General features: G+C 40.0%; 1 protein-coding gene and 1 pseudogene across 3 annotated transcripts in view; one reads left to right on the forward strand and one right to left on the reverse strand.

The window, feature by feature from the left end:
* The window catches only part of SLTM (SAFB like transcription modulator), a 52,085-nt gene extending 38,244 nt beyond the window's left edge, over nucleotides 1-13,841 (forward strand). For both annotated transcript variants that reach the window (XM_081083913.1, XM_081083914.1), the window contains exons 14-21: nucleotides 110-273; nucleotides 2,638-2,818; nucleotides 3,554-3,678; nucleotides 5,018-5,188; nucleotides 8,170-8,484; nucleotides 8,593-8,734; nucleotides 10,658-10,818; nucleotides 13,154-13,841. In XM_081083913.1, coding sequence (XP_080940039.1) covers nucleotides 110-273; nucleotides 2,638-2,818; nucleotides 3,554-3,678; nucleotides 5,018-5,188; nucleotides 8,170-8,484; nucleotides 8,593-8,734; nucleotides 10,658-10,818; nucleotides 13,154-13,262 — 1,368 coding nt within the window. In that variant the 3' untranslated portion in view covers nucleotides 13,263-13,841. The remainder of the gene's footprint in view (nucleotides 1-109; nucleotides 274-2,637; nucleotides 2,819-3,553; nucleotides 3,679-5,017; nucleotides 5,189-8,169; nucleotides 8,485-8,592; nucleotides 8,735-10,657; nucleotides 10,819-13,153) is intronic.
* On the reverse strand, nucleotides 7,130-7,364 carry LOC308513799 (small ribosomal subunit protein eS27-like; annotated as a pseudogene). The gene has a single exon. The product of its transcript is annotated as a small ribosomal subunit protein eS27-like (transcript).
* Nucleotides 13,842-19,910: the final 6,069 nt, after the last annotated feature.

Consider the following 19,910-nt stretch of genomic DNA (forward strand, 5'->3'; position numbering starts at 1 on the left):
GAAAAATGGAATGCCATTACTCACTTAAGGTTTTTAAATGACCAGCTGAACGTGGAAAACAGTCCAAAATTATTGTAACATCTAGTCCTTCTATAATTTTTTTCTACAGATTCATGGAAGAAGCAAGGAAAAGGAGAGAGCTAGCCTAGATAAAAGAAGGGACAAAGACTACAGAAGGAAAGACATCTTGCCTTTTGAAAAGATGAAGGAACAAAGACTTAGAGAACATTTAGTTCGTTTTGAAAGATTGCGACAAGCAATGGAACTTCGAAGGTAGAAACAGTCTATTTTATACCTGTCTTTAACTATAAGTACATATTTAATACTATTAGAATTGTATTCCCACAGAAAGCTATTTGCTTCTTTTAAGAAATAGAGTAAAACCTAATTATTTCTCAAGTTTGCATGCTATTTTACAATTTACAAAGTTACCTTTCCATCTATTGTCTCTGTCTCAACAGTCCTGTAAGGTTAGTTATACCCATTAAATAATTGAAAAATAAAAAGAGGCCCAGAGAGGCTAAATGACTCTTCCAATGCCACATTGCTAATGAGTGGCAGAGTCGGGACTCAGACCCAAGTCTTCTGACTCCAAGTCCAATGCTCTTTCCTCTCCAAAGTTGCTGCCATAAAAGATGATTTTAAAGGAAAATTTGATTTTTGAGATAAGATAGTCTCAATGTAAGCTATAGTATTCAAATAGTATGTTGACATTTTAGAAAACATGTATTATACTTTGGACTAGAGCCCCAGTGAAGGAAGATTTGCCCTGTAAATCTTATTTTGTTCAAGCTCTATCTCTCAAACCAAGAATTCTCTTTAAAAGAAACTGAGAACAAAAAACATTTCTACTTTTGGTGGCAGTATATTAGCTGTTCACCATGAGTGCCAATTTGCTTTTGTATGTTAATTTTTGGATACCACTTAAAATATTCTTGTTAAAGTGTTTTATAATATAAATTTCCAAAAATTAACCTATCTAATTGAGAGGTAACTTATGGGATTTCACCTATTCATACACAAGAATGTTAGGCCAGAGATATTTCTGTCAACTTAAATAATACTGTTATTGCCACACACTTTACTAAAAGGAAATAATCCTTGCTTTACTCAGAACCCTTTTCCCCTTTTTTTATGAAGTCCCAATATTCTGAGCTTCCTATTTAAATGACAAGTTGAGAAAAAGAGTAGTGGCTACTAGAGCAGCAATTCTCAAAACTATCTGACTCATAACCCTTTTATATGTAACAAAAAAGTTGCAGTACCCTATTTACTATTCTGAAATAAAATTGATATATAATGTACCTACCTATACAAATAATTTCCCAGAAAATCAATATGATGCCTTAACTCTAATTTAAAGGAGAAATAAAGTAATTTATAATGAAGCATGTATTCCAGATGTGAATGTTTAGGCATGCCTCTCCAGAAGACCTAATGAAGTAGTCAGATGTTTGTACCCCTCTTTAGACTCAATGAAAATGTGACAGCTACAAATACAGACTGATATTGGTATGTCGTATTGGTGAGTCAAAGACCAGGAGTGGTGTTGACATCATGACGTCGTTTCTGAAGTGGTGAACAACTCTTAGTGAAGTTCTCAAGAGAATATAATACCCCCCCTTTTTTTTTTTTACAGGAAGTTGCATTTCTGGAAATTGTAGTGAATATTAAACCATGTCAAAGCAAACAAGCCAACCTAGCATTTATTAAAAATAAGTTTTAGGCTCAGATTTTTTAAGGTGATTTTTTTTGTTGTTTTAATGACATAAATGTCCATTATGTCATTTGAAAGATATTAGGAGTATTGGACAGTTTTTTGTTGTGCAGGACTATCCTGTGCATCGTAAGGTATTTAGAATCCTTGGTCCCTACTCAGTAAATGCTGGTAGTACTCCATGGTCATTGTAATGATTAAAAATGCCCCTCAGATTTCCATGGGGGATTGAGAACTACTAGGTTGATGGAGGAAGACATACTGAGAGACAAAGTACACTGAGTTCCTTAGAGTGAGGAAATGACAAAAACTATTAAAAGTCTGATATAAGAAGTTAATTCAGTTCAGCAAACATTTGAGCTATCTCCTGACTAAAAAATGCATTTACCTGGAGCCATCTGTTATGGGCTAATGAATACTCCAGAAAAGCCCTTAAGGTCCTCCATTTTATTATATATAACATTTGCTGTAATTCACGTTGATGAGTATAACCCCCAAGTCATCAAAATAAGGTAAACCTTGTTTAAGGACATAGACTGTATACTATAGAAATTTTTGTCAGAAACAATGTAAATTGTAGTTTTGTAAATTTACATATGTAGAATATCTCCTTTTCAAAATGTCAATTTATTAATGGGCTCTTATTATAGTGGGATTTTTATTTAAGCAGGAATCATCTAAGAGGCAACTACTGTATAAAATTCAGCTGCTCAGTTGACAGTCTTAATAAATAAGTGACAGTGTTGGGGTCTGTTTAAAGTTTTCTTATTTTGAGTTTTCTTTCCAATTATATTAAAACTACTTAGATTAAGTTGAAGTTTAAAATTGCCAATCTCAATAAAAATTTCAAATTAAAAAATTATTCTCTTTCACACAGTGCTAGCATAATTTAAGTATTTCTAAATACTGATTTTTGTTAGACGAAGAGAGATTGCAGAAAGAGAGCGTCGAGAGCGAGAACGCATTAGAATAATTCGTGAACGGGAAGAACGGGAACGCTTACTCAGAGAGAGAGAGCGCCTAGAAATTGAAAGGCAAAAACTAGAGAGAGAGAGAATGGAACGCGAACGCTTGGAAAGGGAACGCATTCGTATTGAACAGGTGCAGTCAGAAAATCTTTTCATCTTAAATAACTGACCTTTTCCAAACCCTGTGATTTTTGCCCTGAAATTTGCTTTACTTTGGTAAAGCTTCTATGGAATGAGTTCAGCTAATGAGCATTTATTAAGTACCCCTGAAAGATAACAATGAATTAGATGCTAGTTAAAAATACATTCAGTAGTGACTTTGTTCTAGCCAATTGGTAATAACTCAAGCTCTGCAATATCATGGCAGCCTAATAGTCTGAGCATAGGACTATGAGTCCAGAGTAGTTGTAATCCAGGCTCTGTCACTATCCCAATCTTAGAAAATAACTATTTCCTTACATATTATAGTGGGAATGATTTCCCAAGGCTGGAAGGTAATAATGCCTCTCTGCAGAATTGCATCCAGGGTTTTAAGGCCCTTAGTGTCCATATGTTTTAAGAACTCTATTTCTAATTCCCTGTGGGTGCTTTCCTTTGAATCAAATGATTGAACTAAATCTGACCTTCCCAATTACTTGCCAGCTTTTACCACCCAATCAATCTCTTATTTTTAATGTTGCAGAATAGTAACTATAGCCTAGATTACTGATTCCTAGAGTCATATTTGTTTATGTATTTGTCCCAAGTGTTTTGCCTAGTGATTGTCTATGATGGTTTCTTAATGACAGGATTAAAACAAGGTTGCATATATACTTACCTTATGTTTTCATTTTGCATTGGTTGGTTCTTCCTTCTGTGTTGTCTGAAGGAACGTCGTAAGGAAGCTGAACGTATTGCTAGAGAACGAGAGGAACTGAGAAGGCAACAGCAGCAGCTTCGTTATGAACAAGAAAAAAGGAATTCTTTGAAACGCCCACGTGATGTAGATCATAGGTAAATGTTTGCTTTTTTCTTTTACAGTTACACTTGCTGTCTTACTCCTTTCAAGCTAAAACTAACTAGAGAACTAGAAAGTATAGGCAACCATCCCTGGAGTAAAGAGGTCATGATCCACAGAGATGGGAATGATTGCAGTAATGGAGTGGACCTAGCTCATTATCAAGTAGGAAGAGTCTGCTTTCCTTTCTCTTTCCTTCCTAATGCCAAATGTTTTCCCAGTATGATGGAAATACATGGTTATAGTAGGTTTCAGTGGTTGTTCACAGACCCATTTTCAACATTCTTACAAGGTACTACTGATAACAAAAATGGATGCCATAGCCCTAACCGGTTTGGCTCAGTGGATAGAGCATCAGCCTGCGGACTGAAGGGTCCCAGGTTTGATTCCGGGACCCTTCAAGGGCATGTACCTTGGTTGCGGGCACATTCCTAGTAGGAGGTGTGCAGGAGGCAGCTGATTGATGTTTCTCTCTCACCGATGTTTCTAACTCTATCCCTCTCCCTTCCTCTCTGTAAAAAAAAAAAATCAATAAAATATGTTTTAAAAAAAATGGATACCTTAACTTGGGAAGACTCAAATATAGATTCTGTGTGTGTCTGTGTTCATGATTCACAATAGATTTCAAAAATATAATCATTTAATTTTAATATGAAATCTATGAGATTTAGTGGATTTTGTTGAGAAATAGGTGTAATGAATGAATTGTGCTTGGGACTTAATCCCTCAAACCTTCCTAAAATTAAGTATAGCTGAAAAGTTTGTATACTGCTGGCTAGAATTTTACTACTAGCCCTAGCTGGTTTGGCTCAGTGGATAGAGGGTTGGCCTGTGGACTGAAGGGTCCTGCGTCTGGTCAAGGGCACATGCCCGTGTTGCGGGCTTGATCCCCAGTAGGGGGCATGTAGGAGGCAGCCGATCAATGATTGTCTCTCATCATTGATGTTTTGATCTTTCTTTCCCTCTTCCTTCCTCTCTGAAATCAATAAAAATATATTAACAAAACAAATGAAAAAAGCACATTAAAAAAAAAGAATTTTACTGCTAAAATGGTATATTGAATGTTTTACCTCATTTGTCTTTTCCATCTGATAATTTTAAAGCAGACAATTTTTCAACTACTTTCTCTCCTGTGAAATTCCTCTAACACTATATGACTTTACATAATTTAATAATTTGTTGCTAGCTCGTTCTTGTAACAAAATGTTTTGTGTTTTGAGTTTATTAGCCCTCTGTATCCACAGTTCCTAGCATGTGGTATGTATGACTCCAAGTAAGTGTTGTTTGGTTATTGTAATACTAATTTATATAAATTAGCAAATATTTCTCTTCAAGGCGAGATGATCCTTACTGGAGCGAGAATAAAAAGTTGTCTCTAGATACTGATGCACGATTCAGCCATGGATCTGACTACTCTCGCCAACAGAACAGATTTAATGACTTTGATCACCGAGAGAGGGGCAGGTTTCCTGAGAGTTCATCAGTACAGTCTTCATCTTTTGAAAGGTAAATAGATTATGTTGAAAATTGTTGTATTTAGTATATGAATCTTGCTAGTGATAAGTTTGGTTCTCTTAAAATCTATAGGTCTTAAAGTATATAGATCAGAACTGAGTGTTCAAAACAAATCGTATGTTTGGTTTTTGTTTTTCAAATGAAATAAGCTGTGTATTTGTTTTGTTTTGTTTGCTGTAAATTGCCTTCACTCTGTGCACTTTTTGGTGTGAAAACATCTCAAAATATTATAATTCAAGAGTCAAGATGACCTACCCAGGAGGCTGTAAAAATTGGTTTGAATAATTAGAACTGTGAAATGGAACTAGTTTAAAATATGAAACAAATCTAAGAACCAAGCTTAGAAGCTACACAGTAACAAGTGTGAACAAGCTGAACCTGTATTTCCATGGAGAACCTGTATTTCCATGGAGTGACATTCCCATTGGCCAACAGGTCCCAAATTCACACGCACAAGGTGTCGCTCTTCTTTCCCTTTTCCTTTCTCTCGTGGGAAAGATAATCAGAAACGACCATGGAAAACATGAATCGTTGAAATTCACTTTGTGGACCAACTCCTAAAGAGAGCGGCCACCACTCTAAAATGATTAAACATGTAGTGTTTACATGATGGCTTTCTACACTTCGAGAAACCCTCAAAGACTAAACTGCCTATTTAAAAATTCTATTCTAAAGAACCTAAACCTCCTAGCAGCTTTTGTCCTTTTGCAGTAAGACAAGACATTGTACTGCCACACAGGGGTCAACCACAGCTAACTTGTCCCGTCAGGATTTACTCTAATGGACAGTTCAGCTGGCAGACCGATGTCCATGTATTCTTTATAATGATTTTAGACCAACTTTTTTTTTTAATTTAAATAAGTTCTAGGCTTCAAAAATGTAATGTTTGACCCTTTTGCTGATATAAGAAGTCTTCCCTTCAAATGTCGAATTTACTAAAATAATTACATAGCAGTTGTTATACTCCATGGAAAAGTCATCAGTTCAGTTGCAGACCTTCGTTTTCCTTTACTTTCTGTTATGCTCTGTATTCTCCTTTCCAAATATAAAAATGCTGCAACATAAATAATAAAATAGAACAAAAATGAAAATTTAAAAAACACCATTATCCTGGCTGGTGTGGCTCCATTGGTTGAGGATAGTTCTGTGCACCAAACGGTCGCCATTTTGATTCCTAGTCAGGGCACATGCCTGGGTTGCAGGCTCGATCCCTAGTCAGGGCATGCAGTAGGCAACCAATGTTTCTCTCCCTCTCCCTCTCCCTCTCTCTCTAAAAAAAAAAAAATTCTTAAAAAACACACACACACAAAACGCCCTCATTTTATTCATGAGTTCTGTGAACTGTCCAAATAATGCCTGTGAATGGCAGCAACTTCTCTCAGTCATTCAAATTGCTCATGTTTTATAATATAGAATTTATAAGGGACAGCTAAAGAGGATTGTAATATGAAGAAAATTAAGAGGTAGCCAAGGAAAAACAACTAATCAACTAAAAATTGCCATAATAAAACTGTATTTAGCACTCATTAATTTAGAAAATATAAAAAGGCTTTAGGAAAATAGAGACAGTAGATTCATTTTCATATACTACTTGTTGGAGTAAAGTCTCCTTTTGGGGATACTGGTGAACAGAACATTTTTTTGGTCTGAGTTACTGTTTTCTGGGCTTATCTCAGACAGATAACTCCCAAGTCTTATGTAGGCCCAGATTATCTTGGCAGAACTCTCCAGTTCCCAGCACACAGCACAGTGATTTCATCTGTTCTCTTTTTGCATGTTCAGTTTTGTTCCTGGGAATATGATTCAGTATTAAAAATTAGTTTGATAGGCCACCATAACAACGTTAAGTGGGTTGGCTTTATCTTCTTTTTTTTTTTAATCCAAAATGTGTTTATTGGGATGGTTTCCCACTCATCTTGATTTGAGGTGCTTCTAGTGCTGCTTCCTTCTGAAGGAGCGTCCTTCTGTGAGCCTTGCTTTTCCTCCTGTTGGCTGACAGAGAGCAGTGGAGCAACCAATACACATGGCTAAGGACAGTGGTGATTTCATAGCAGGTTGGGCATTTTATATCCATGAAGTAGGAATTAGGGCTCTGCACCAGGTGTTTCTTCTTTTGTTTCCTCTTCTCTTCTGGAGAGGGATGGAGGAGATTCTTAGCAAAAGGCATATTGTTGTGGGGAGGTCGTCACCGCCGGAAAGGATTGGCTTTATCTTAACCTTTAAAACTAAGTGGGAATACTATTAGCTTTGGATGTGCCTCAATTGTTAAGAGCAGTGAAATACCCTTCAGGTTGGCAGTGCCTTGAATGTTTGACGTAATCCCTCCTGGATGCTAAAAAACCAACCATCATGCCAGACATTTTCCTCAGTTTAAGAGATTATGAGTTAATTATCTATATAAAAGACTAAGTGACCATTACAACCAAACAACCCGAACGACCAGTTGCTATGATGCGCACGACCACTAGGGGGCAGATGCTCAACACAGAAGCTGCCCCCTGGTGGTCAGTGGGCTCCCACAGCAGGAGCGTAGCTCTGTCAGAAGCCAGGCTCTCAGCTGGTGATGGGAGCCTCTCCTGCCTCTGCAGCAGTGCTACAAGGTGGTGGCAGCAGGCGCAGCAGGTCTGGGATGAGCAGTGGTGGAGCTGTGCCCAGCCCTGGCTGGGGCTCCCATCCGGCCACCTGCTGCTTTGGCACTGCTACATCCCTCAGGCCGAAACCTGGCAGTCCGACATCCCCCGAAGGGTCGCAGATTGCGAAAGGGTGCAGGCCAGGCTGAGGGACCCCACCCGTGCACGAATCTGTGTACCAGGCCTCTAGTAATCAATAATTGTGGATATTTTGGTGGCTTTGCCTTAAGTTAATTTTTATAGAAGATGTAACTATTGTAGATTATGTAAATAAAGTTAAGAAGAATAAGGCCAAGTAAGTACTTCTGAGGACCTATGTTCTTTGTTTTGGATAAACAATAGGCGAGAACGCTTTGTTGGTCAAAGTGACGGGAAAAAAACACGTCCTACTGCACGAAGAGAAGATCCAGGTTTTGAAAGGTATCCCAAAAATTTCAGTGATTCCAGGAGAAATGAGCCTCCACCACCAAGAAATGAACTTAGAGAAACAGACAGGCGTGAAGTACGAGGGGAGCGAGAAGAGAGGAGAACCGTGATCATTCACGATAGGCCTGATATCACTCACCCGAGACATCCACGAGAAGCAGGGCCCACTCCCTCTAGGACCTCCACCTGGAAAAGTGAAGGAGGCATGTCCAGTGACAAACGGGAAGCAAGGTATTCGTGTAGTTTCTAATGCCTCTATGGTGGTATATATTGCATTTGGGTTAAAAGAAAGTTATAATAGAATTTTGATCGCATACCTTTTGGGGTTTTGTTTAACAGAGTTGAAAGGCCAGAGCGATCTGGGAGAGAAGTGTCAGGACACAGTGTAAGAGGGGCCCCACCCGGGAGTCGCAGTAACGCTTCCAGCTATGGCAACAGAGAAGGAGAAAGGGTCATTACAGACCGAGGAAGTGGAGCACAGGTAAGTGCTAATGAAGGTTTATGCTCAGCTCTTCGGAAATCACTTTAGAGGACTTATCATTTTGATGTGGCCTAGATTGGTTGATTAGAATGACTGGGAGACTAGTTTCCTATAAAAAATCTTCGTATTTTTCATATTTTACTGTCAGTAGTTGAACATCAGTAATTCAAAGAAGTTGGATATTAACCCTGAAATTCTTGTTCATTTTGTTGTTGTTGTAGTTGTTATTAATCGTCCCCTGAGGATATTTTTTCTGTTGATTTTTAGAGAGAGTGGAAGTTAGAGGTGGGGAGAGAAACATCTGTATGAGAGAGACACATTGATTGCTTGCCTCCCATACACACCCCTACTGGGCAACTGAGGTGTGTGCCCTTTTTTTCTTCTTCTTAATTTAAGAAGATACTCAGGTTTATTATCTGATTTACATTTGACAAAGCAAAGGTAGGTACAACAAAGAGCTGTTTGACAAAGTCAAGCCTCAGTTATCAGACAAAAGTATTTCCGTGGCTGCCCCAGAAGGCACTTTGCCACTCCTCAGTAGCTGTGCTCCACAGTGCAAATCACTCATTGTAGACACTGTGGTGCCGCACTTGGAGTATAAGCCTGCAGGCACTCGATGAGGTATGTGCCCTTGATCAGGAATCGAACCCACAACCCTTCAGTCCACAGGCCAATGCTCTAACCACTGAGCAATGGGCCAGGGCTTTTAGGGACTTTTTTTACTAGAAAAAAATTTAATCCCTTGGCATTCTTGCTAATACCACTGTATACTTTCTGATTATTTAGAGCATTTATGACATAAATTTGGGCCTGGTGACATTATCAGCTTTAATGTTTCTAATAAGTGGAAATATTCAGTAGATCATTTCATTGAGCTGTTTACCTGTAAACCTTAAGCCTGGGTATATAATCAGACATCCTGCTGTAGTTAGAGTGAAACCAGGGCCGTATCATAGGCCAGCCCTCTGCGTTCAGATATTCATTAGGAAAGATGTCCTGGGAGAGATCCTGTTCCTCCCTCGAAAATTCTATTTTTCATCAATAAGTTGTTCTACCAGTGTTCTCTTTAGGGTTCCTTTAACTCTATTTTCTGTGAGTTAAGTATCATAAAGTTTGACTCTTCTTTCCTCAGCTCCTAGGTTCTGTGGCTTTTGTTTCTTTGTGTTTGGTATTCTGTTTTTTATAGTCATGGATATAAGACCTTGTCAGAGCCATAGCACTAACTAGCCATAGCACTCTATAAAATAAGATGACAGCTCCTGTTTTTATGTGCTGTTCACATGTTGATCATATACACTAATTTGTCTTAAGGTTAAGACCTCTCACTATGCTTTCTTACATATATAGATCCAGGCATTATATAGAGATCCAGAAATACTCAGCATTCACAAAATACTTGGGTGCTAGAAGGTATAGAAATGGAAATTACAGTGCTGAATCATTTCCCCCTACCCACCCTCTGTAGCTTCTTAATGCAAAATAGAAGGAAACCCTTTATATTTGTTGTTGTATTATTATTATTAATTCTTTTCTCTTCCCAGACATCTTACTAATTTGCTTCTGACATTAAAAGCACACTGGTGTCCTGGCCAGGTAGCTCAGTTGGCTAGAGCATCATCCCAATACACTAAGGTTGCGGGTTTGATTCCTGGTCAGGCGCATAACAAGAAGCATCCAAAAAAAAAAAAAAGCATCCAGTGAATACACAAATAAGTGGAACAACAAACCGATGTTCTCTCTCTCTCTCTCTCTCTCTCTCTCTCTCTCACTCTCTCTCTCTCTCTCATCTCTGTCTTTCTCCCTTCCTCTCTCTAAAATCAATAGTAAAAATTAAAATTAAATAAATAAATAAAAGCATACTAGCACAAGTAAATTGGTGTGAGGATGAGGGTGTCATCAATTCTCTTTTAATATGGCCTTTAGCACTACCCTGAAGAGCGACGTGTGGTTGAACGCCATGGACGAGATGCAAGCGGACCAAGAAAAGAGTGGCATGGCCCACCTTCTCAAGGGCCTGGCTATCATGATGCAAGGCGAATGGGTGATGGCCGGTCAGGGGCAAACATGATAGCCCAACATACAAGGTAAGTAGGTAATTAGTTAAAAATTTTCTGCCAGCACACAACCATATCTTTATCCTTTCCTTAAAGGTCATGATAGCTTCTGAGAGATTGTATAGCAACACCCCTTGCCCAACTATTTCCCCATATTAACTCAAAATCTCCAGGAGATTTTATGCAGGGCAACTGATGTTAATTTTTGCAGTTATATTCCTCATGGTAAGTTAATTGATTGGCATTCTGGCATATTGATCTAGATACACGCCTGAATGTATGTCAGAATCCGGTAGATAATGAACATTAATTTCAAGTTGGAACCATCTTCTTGTTCACTATCTGTCATTCCTAAAATTCCTAGAAAGGAAGAAGAAAACTGAAAGTCTGTTCTGCTTCCTTCCTTTTCAAATAACTCTAGCAAAACTGGTGGACATTTAACCCACAGCCTGTTCATAGGCTAAGAGGCAAGCGCTATTTTCTTTTCACACCAACCCCCATAGGGTCCTTCAGTAGGCAAGTCTTTGGCCTCTTCCTCTCTCGCATGCTTTTCTTTCTTTCCCATTGACTGGTCTTAGAAGCCATATTGGGTTGGCTTACTAACCCAAGTTTCTGCTATTCTATTGGGTGCACCTACCATCAAATTTAAGTGTTTATTTCTACTTGTGCCTGCACAGCCTCATCACTCATTCTGTCCTTGGTTTTTGAAGGTCACCAATGCCTTCGTTTCTTGATAAATATAGAGTCCTTTACTATCTTAGGTCTTGGGCACTATTTCTCTCTACTGCTTTTTTGTGTTTGTTTGTTTTTCTAAACACTCTTTCTAATGAATCATAATTTCCTTTCTACCTTTTTGATCCAATTTGCTGGCTTCTTCAAATGGAGTTCTATATTGTGATCTCCATGTAAATGGCCTGCTGTCTCCATAAATTCAAGGTCACATCCAACTCATTCTTTTCCTGTTTCAAACCTTCATGTCCCAGTTATTGCCTCTAGGTTTTTTTAATTTGCCAGTGCCACTAATACCTCATTCACCCAGACTGGAAGACCATGGGCCTCAACTTTGTCTATCTTCATTCCTAGTATAAATTTCTAAGTATGGTACAGTTTTTAAAAAACATTTGTTAACAGCTATGCTTTCTTCCTCATTTCAGCTTCTATTCAATATTCCCAAATCAGTCTTTTTTTCTGCTCCATTATTCACACTATTTCTAAATTTAACCACTGGAACTTTTAAAAAATATATATATATGGTGTGGTTTTTTTCTTTTTTAATTTCATAGAGAGGGAGAGAAACATAAATAATGAGAGAGAATCATTAATAGGCTGCCTCCTGCATGCCCCCTACTGGGGATCAAATCTGAAACCTGGGCATATGCCCCAACTGGGAATCGAAACCATGACCTCCTGATTCATGGGTGGATGTTCAAGTGCTGAGCCACGCCCGCCGGGCTGAAACTGTTGTATTATACCATTTACTTGCTCAGAACCACAAGCAGCTTCTCTAGGTCACAGGAGCTAATCCAGATTTCCTCAGCCTGGCAGTCAGACCTTTCTATAACTGGTTTTATTCTACTTAATAAAACCCATTTCACTGTAGGTTTTTATCTCCCAAAATTTAGGGGTTTTTGGTGAGTCTTTTTCATATATATCTATACTAATAAAAGGGTAATATGCTAATTAGATTGGGAGACCTTCTGGACATCCTTCCGGACAAAACCATGGTGGCGGGGCCGAGGCAGAAGCAGTTAGGGACGATCAGGCCAGGAGGGGAGGGCAGTTGAGGGCGAGCAGGCTGGTGGTGGTGGTGGGGGGGGGGGGGGCGGTGCAGTTGGGGTCGAGCAGGCCAGCAGTCAGAGTGGTTAGGGGCAGTCAGGTGAGCAGTTAGGAGATAGCGGTCCCGGATTGCAAAAGGGATGTCCCAGATCGGAGAGGGTGCAGGCCGGGCTGAGGGATCCCCTGCCCCCCGTGCATGAATTTTGTGCACCAGGCCACTAGTATATATATAAAATAATCTCTATGTCAGAGGTTCAACTTCCTAGTTGATGCTGATTTGGGGACCACACTTTGGAACCACTGCTATAGTCCACTCATGTGTATGCCCTTAAATGGCTTTCTATGAGGCAAGTTCAACCACCCAAATTCAAGTTCTCCCTCTATGCTCTTAAACAAGTTACTTAACCTCCAGATGTCAGATTCTTCATCAGTAAAGTGGGATGGGTAGGACTATTGAAAACAGAACTTAACTTAATATGGGTAAAGTACAAAGAATAGTGCCTGGTAAATTATAAGCACTTTGTAGGTATTAACTGTAATTTTTTGTCCTTTTGTTCTCTGACTTTTTTTTCTTTTGCTCCTTTTTCAGTAATGCCTCCCCAATTAATAGAATTGTGCAAATTGGTGGCAATTCCATACCAAGAGGAAGTGGCTCTGGATTTAAGCCATTTAAAAGCGGGCCTCCACGACGATTCTGAAAATTAGCTCTCTGCCATGGTTTCAAAATAATTTATTGAAATCTCCAGTAAACTTTATTTGACTACTTACGACGAGGACCTCTGACTTGCTTGAGAGTTCGTTCAGACTTTTCTTTATTCCCCTTTTTTAAAATTTACCATGATTGCTTTTCTCAATTTTGGAGAAGATGTTTAAATAGTTCTGTTGTAACTTTTAATAGTTTTGTGTATCATTCAACTTTTTTTTCTTGTAGCACCAAGACACATTGGAAAAGATTGTAATCAAAACCATTTTGTTTAATACCGTGTGAATAGAAAGGGTAGTTTGCAGCTGTGTGGTGGTAGTTTCATTTGCAGCCTGGCTCTGGTATCAGGCTATAGAGTTACATGTCACCAAGCATTTTCAGCCTCCCATTTTGAAGGCTGTATAAGCTGAAAAGGTCTGCTGTCTAATTTTTAGAGAATACGATTGTTCCTTGCATTTCTGAGTATTATGTAACCTATTTTTTGCAGAAGGTACTGTTACATGAAGTACATCTGTGTACCCTGGTTTTAAAGAATGTACTCTTTTTGAAATAAACCTTCATATTCTGTATAGTTGCTAAAGCGTTGAGAACCTTCTTATCTGTAAGGAGAACCTGAGAACCGAGTTTCAGTTTAGCATAGCAGCATACTTGTTCAGGTTTGCATGGTGTGAGACCAAACAGGTTAGTGAAACCTTGGCGGTGAGGTTTGTATCACTGAGGTTCTTAGGATGAGTTGTGCAGGTAAGTGCACTTTTAGGTAATCTGTACTGTTTGATGGATAAATTCCAACTCTGGGAATTATGTGGGTATTAATGTTTCCATGTTCCCAACCATGTTGAGAAGTGGAAAAAACCCAGGTTCTTGATGGGTGAATCAGTTGGGTTTTGTAAATACTTGTATGTGGGAAGGCAATGTTGTCTTTTTGTGAAAATAAAAGTCCACACCTGGAAGTGTATGTGTCTTTGTTTCCAGCTTTCTAGGCGTTAGTCCTCCAGCCCTCTCTGGAGTTAAATCCAAAGTAATTGACAAGGTTTAGAGCGATAAAGGCAGTCTTTTGGTCTTTGTTCCTGAGATAAGTCTAAGTTTGATTCTTCACCTCAGTAGCTGGACAGTACAGTCTTTTGAAGTGTTAGAGACGCATCCACTAATCTTAAGGCTTTTTTTTTTTAAGGCATCTTTTCTAAGAAGCCCTTGAAGGTAAATTCTGAAGACCATCTCTTAAAGCCTCCCATATACCTTCATATAAATCAGTGATACAAAATCCATATGTCCTAGGTTCTTGGTAAGTTAAGCAGTCTTTTTTTTTCTTTTTTTTTTTTAAATATATTTTATTGATTTTTTACAGAGTGGAAGGGAGAGAGATAGTCAGAAACATCGATGAGAGAGAAACATCGATCAGCTGCCTCCTGCACACTCCCCACTGGGGATGTGCCCGCAACCCAGGTACATGCCCTTGACCGGAATCGAACCTGGGACCCTTGAGTCCGCAGGCCGACGCTCTATCCACTGAGCCAAACCGGTTTCGGCAGCAGTCTTGTATGTTACTTCATTTCCTGATCCCCACACTGTAGAATGGCACGTAGACACCTCAGTATAGGAATGAACTAATTTCAGCTTTGCCTTCTCTTTGTGACTTGGGTTATTATATCACTTCTAGTCCGTTTGCTCATTTATAGAGTGGAACGATCACAAGCAATTACAGTGGAATCTTGTTTTACAAACTTAATTCATTCCAGAAGGCTATTTGAAAACTGAATCATTTTTTCCCATTAGCAACAATATAAACTGAATTAATACTTTCCAGACCCCCAAATGGTCCTGTTTTAACCTTTCTTATATATAGTACATGTCTAATATACTGTCTATAAATAAACACTTTAAAAACAAGAAGGACATGAAATGTAAATGAAAATTTAACAAAAAGGAAATGTACAATAAAAAATGAAAATTGCCCTAACTGGTTTGGTTCAGTGGATAGTGTCAGCCTGCAGACTGAAGGGTCCCTGGATTCGATTCCTGTCAAGGGCACCTGCCCAAGTTTGCAGGCTCAATCCCCAATAAGGGGCTTGCAGGAGGCAGCCAATGAATGAGTCTCTCATCATTGATGTTTTTATCTCTCCCTTCCTTTCTGAAATCAATAAAAAATATTTTTTTTCAGAGCTGTGACATTTTTTTTCTTTTGTTTTATTATTTAATGTGTTACATATGTCTCCTTTTTCCCTGATTGACTCCTCCCCACCCCCTGCCACTACTCCCAAACCCCAGGACAAGCCCCCACTGCCCCTGTGTCTGTGTCCATTGGTTATGCAAATATGCATGCATACAAGTCCTTGGGTTGATCTCTAACCCCCCCCCCCACTCCTAAAAATATATATTTTTAAAAAGGAAACAATAATAAGCAGCAAAAAAACCCAAAAACATGAAAATATTCACAGCACAATATCCTGAGATTTTAACTGTGGTAAGCTGAGTCACATGCACGCATTCTCTCCTTTGTCACCTGAGACTTGTGACTGATAATATAGCTATCAGCATGAAAGGGCTGTCAGGTTGAGAAGCTAATTGTTCGAGATGGGAGACATTCGAGAATTGAGGTTTGATGGTACATTGTTGCTAACATCTGCTAAGCAGTTTAAGTGTACTGGTTAATGCAGATTTTGTAATAAAAGAAAACACGATAATTTCAAGAGAAACATCAAAAGTGCTTTATTCAAAGTAATGTCCATCGCTAGCTACACATTTCCCACATCTTTCAGGTAATTTGTGGATACCGTCCCAGTAGAACTTTTCTTGGTTTGAGTCAAACCATTCAGAGACTCCATTTTACACTTCGTACGTTTTGAAGTGCTGTTTAGAAAGTGCGTGTGCCATCGATCGGGACAAGTGGTAACCTGAAGGAGCAAGGTCTGGTGAATACAGCGGCTGGGTTAATACTTCCCAGGCAAGATCTTTTAACGTGTCTTTAACTGGTTTTGAAGTGTGTGATGGTGCGTTACGAAGCAAAATTACTTTGCCGTGTCTTCTGGCCCATTCTGCTCATTTTATAGTCAAAGCGTGGTTCAAATTGATTATTTGTTGTCGGTAGCGATCAGTATTAATGGTTTCACCCAGTTTTAGAAGCTCATAATACACCACACCTTCCTGATCCCACCAAACGCAGAGCATTGTCTTCTTTCCGAAGCGATTTGGCCTTGCAGTCAATGTTGATGGTTGACCTGGATCAACCCATGATTTTGTGCATTTGGGATTCTCAAAATAAATCCGCTTTTCATCGCCAGTCACAATTCGATGCAAAAAAAACTTTCATGCCATTGAAGCAATATTTTACTGATGACTTTTTAGTTTTCCATTTGTCTTTCATTCAGTTGATGTGGCACCCATTTTCTTTCCTTTAAAATCTTTCCCATTGCTTGTAAACGACCAGAAATTGTTTGCTGAGCAATGTTTAATCTTTCTGCAAGTTGTTTTGAATTTGGCACGCATCTTCATCCAATAATGCTTGTAATTGTTGGTCTTCAAACTTTGTCAGTGACCTGGACATTCTTTTTCTTTCACATCAAAGTCATCACTTTTAAAGCGCTTAAACCAGCATTCACAAGTATCTTGAGATGGAGCATGTTCACTATAAGTTTCCCGAAGTATACGATAACTTTTTCTTCAAAATAAAGTAATGAATTAAACCTTCCTGCAAATGCCCTTTTTTTGGCAAGAAGTTCGAAATTTTTACGTGTAAAAATATGATGTTAACACCTTCACAGAATTTAACATATGGAGTTTTGAAGCTTGCTGTCAATACAACAAAATAGCTTACATATCAAATCACATATAAACAATGTGTAACTCCCATCTATTGAAAAAAATCCACATTATTAACTGGTACGCCTAGTATGTGCAGGGCAGTATGCTAAGCATTTTAAGTGCATTTGCTTGCCTGATACTCAAGAATCCTGCCTAGCCATAGGTACCAGTTACTGTCCTACCCCTTTTTCAGATGGGTATCTGAGAAGTGACCTGCTCTTGAAAAAGCTATACCATGGCAATCTGATGAAAAAATAATTACCCACACTGTCTATATGTGTAGAAAAATTTGAACAAATCAACAATCTAATTTTTTAAGTTGAGAAAACATGACAAAACCACCTTCTGACACGGCATTGATGTTGGAAGTAGCCCCTCAAGGGTCACACGCAGCAGTTACAGAGATCTGGCTGGTCAGTTGTGAAAACAAAGTTTAGAGATCTTTTAAAGAAAGCAGTGTTCCTCAAAACCAAGAGAAAGGGAGAAATTTTGCTATTCCCCATATACTGGATGAACAACCCAAAGGTTTCACCACAGGGGAGAAGGTTTTGATGATTTAGGAACAACAGCTCACAGTGGTTCAAGAAAGCCAGTCTTAGTAAGCTTGGACAAGACACTGAAGCCAGAAACTACACATGGCAAAAATAACTAAAAAAAAGGGGAAAAGCCTCAGTACCAAAGGAAAATTTCCAAACTCTCAAACACATGAAGAACAATTAAAGACCCTCTGCCTGTATTTCTATTCCTTGCTAGATTGTCCCTTAACTCAGTTCCTCCAATCTTAAGTCAGTCCCAATAATTAAATACCTACTGAATCCTTATGGAAAAAGTCAAATTTTGCATTTTTTTTCTAATCCCGAGGACATACTTACAATTTTTGAGATAGGGGAAGGGAGAGAGAGAGAAAAAACAATTTTAGAGAGAAACATCAATTGGTTACCTTCCCGTATACGCCCGACTGGCGACCTAGGTTACTTGCCCTGTCTGACTGGGAGTCAAACACGCAACCTTGAGTACAGACGACACTCTAACCACCCTAGCTACACCAGCCAGGGCTTGCTTTGCATCCTTTATAAAGAGCTTCATCTATTCCAATTCCTTACCTAAAGAATTCAGTACCTCCAACAAATTTAATTGGCATTCCTCTAAAGCACTTTTTTTAAAAAAAGAATTGACATTCTTTTCTTTAAAAAATAATATTTTTAGCTCTAGCTGGTTTGGCTTAGGATGCTATCTATGATCAACTTGGGTTACCTGACATGGCTATTGTAAGGATTTAAATGGGAAAATATGTATGGAATACTGAAAAGATTCTGTTCATTATTTCTCTTGTCCTGTTATGCTCTCTGATTTTAAAACAAAAGAGAAAAAGTTCATCTGTAAAGGTTGCTGGTTAACTAGAGAACTGGTACCATTGCTGACGGGACAAAGTCTGAGGTTTGACTGGGTGAGATGAGCCAGTAGCTCTCAAGCCTGGGTCCTTTCTAACACCAAACATTCATGAGTGGGACCTAGGCATATTTTTCTGCAGAAGTTCCCCAGAGGGTTCATAGGTGCATATTTAATATTTTGAATGCTATTTTAAGAGATATTTAAAATGGTTAACTTTTTATTGTTCATTGCTAGTACAGAGAAACATAACTGATATTTTTATATTGGCCCTTTATTTAGATGCCTCAGGGTTTTCCTTGTACACCATCGTGTCTTCTGAAAGCCAAGGCAGCAGTATATATTCCTTTCCAATCAAAATGTCTTTTCCCCCCTTGCTGTTTTGCATTGGTTAGTAGCCAATAAAATGTCAATTGGGAGTAGTGAGGGCAGACACTTTTGAATAGTTCCCAATTTTAGGGGAAAAACATTTAGTTTTTTCCAATATTAAGTATGATGTTGAGTTTTTCATTTATACCCTTTATGAGGTTGAGGAAGCTCCTTTCTATTCCTAATATGCTAAGAGTTTTTATATAAACTGGAGGCCCAGTGCACAAATTTGTGCACAGGTGGGGTCTGGCGACCTGCCCTGATCAGGGCCAATTGGGCCAGGCCAGCCAGGGGGAAGGGATGTGGGAGGTTGGCCTTTTATATTATACTAGGGGCCCGGTGCACGAAATTCGTGCACTGGGTGTGTGTGTGGGGGGAGTGTCCCTCAGCCCAGCCTGTCCCCTCTCACATACTGGGAGCCCTCAGGCGTTGACCCCCATCACCCTCCAATCGCAGGATCGGCCCCTTGCCCAGGCCTGCGTCAGGCCTGGGCAGGAGACCCTCATTTCCCCCATCACTGGTTCTGCCCCCAGCCCAGGCCTGATGCCTCTGGCCCAGGCGTCAGGCCTGGGCAGGGGACCCCCAGACCCCTCCGATTGCTGGCTCTGCCCCTTGCCCAGGCCTGAGGCCTCCAGAAGAGGCGTCAGGCCTGGGCAGGGGACCCCCAGCTCCCCGCGGTTGCAGGCTCCGCCCCTGCCCAGGCCTAACGCCTCTGGCCTAGGCATCCGGCCCGGGCAGCGGGGACCCGCAGTGGCAGCGGGGGGAACCGCGATCGCGCGGGCTCCGCCCCTGCCCCTGCAGGACGCCTCTGGCTGAGGCATCCGGCCCGGGCAGCGGGGACCCGCAGCTGCAGCGGCCCCACGATCGTGGACTCCGCTTTAGGCCCAGGCAAGGGACCCCTAGCTCCTGGGACTGCCAGCTTCAACCGTGCCCAGCTCCCATCGCTGGCTCCACCCCTACTTCCTGCTATCACTGGCCAGGGCGGCAAAGGCGCCTGATTCTCCGATCATGGCTGGGGGGCAGGGCAAAGGCGACCCCAGGGCCGCCTTTGCCCTGCCTCCCACCTCTTAGCTCCCCCCTGGGTTTC

This window comes from Myotis nattereri, assembly GCF_964212035.1.
Source record: "Myotis nattereri genome assembly, chromosome: 1".
In the NCBI taxonomy this organism is placed as follows: Eukaryota; Metazoa; Chordata; class Mammalia; order Chiroptera; family Vespertilionidae; genus Myotis; species Myotis nattereri.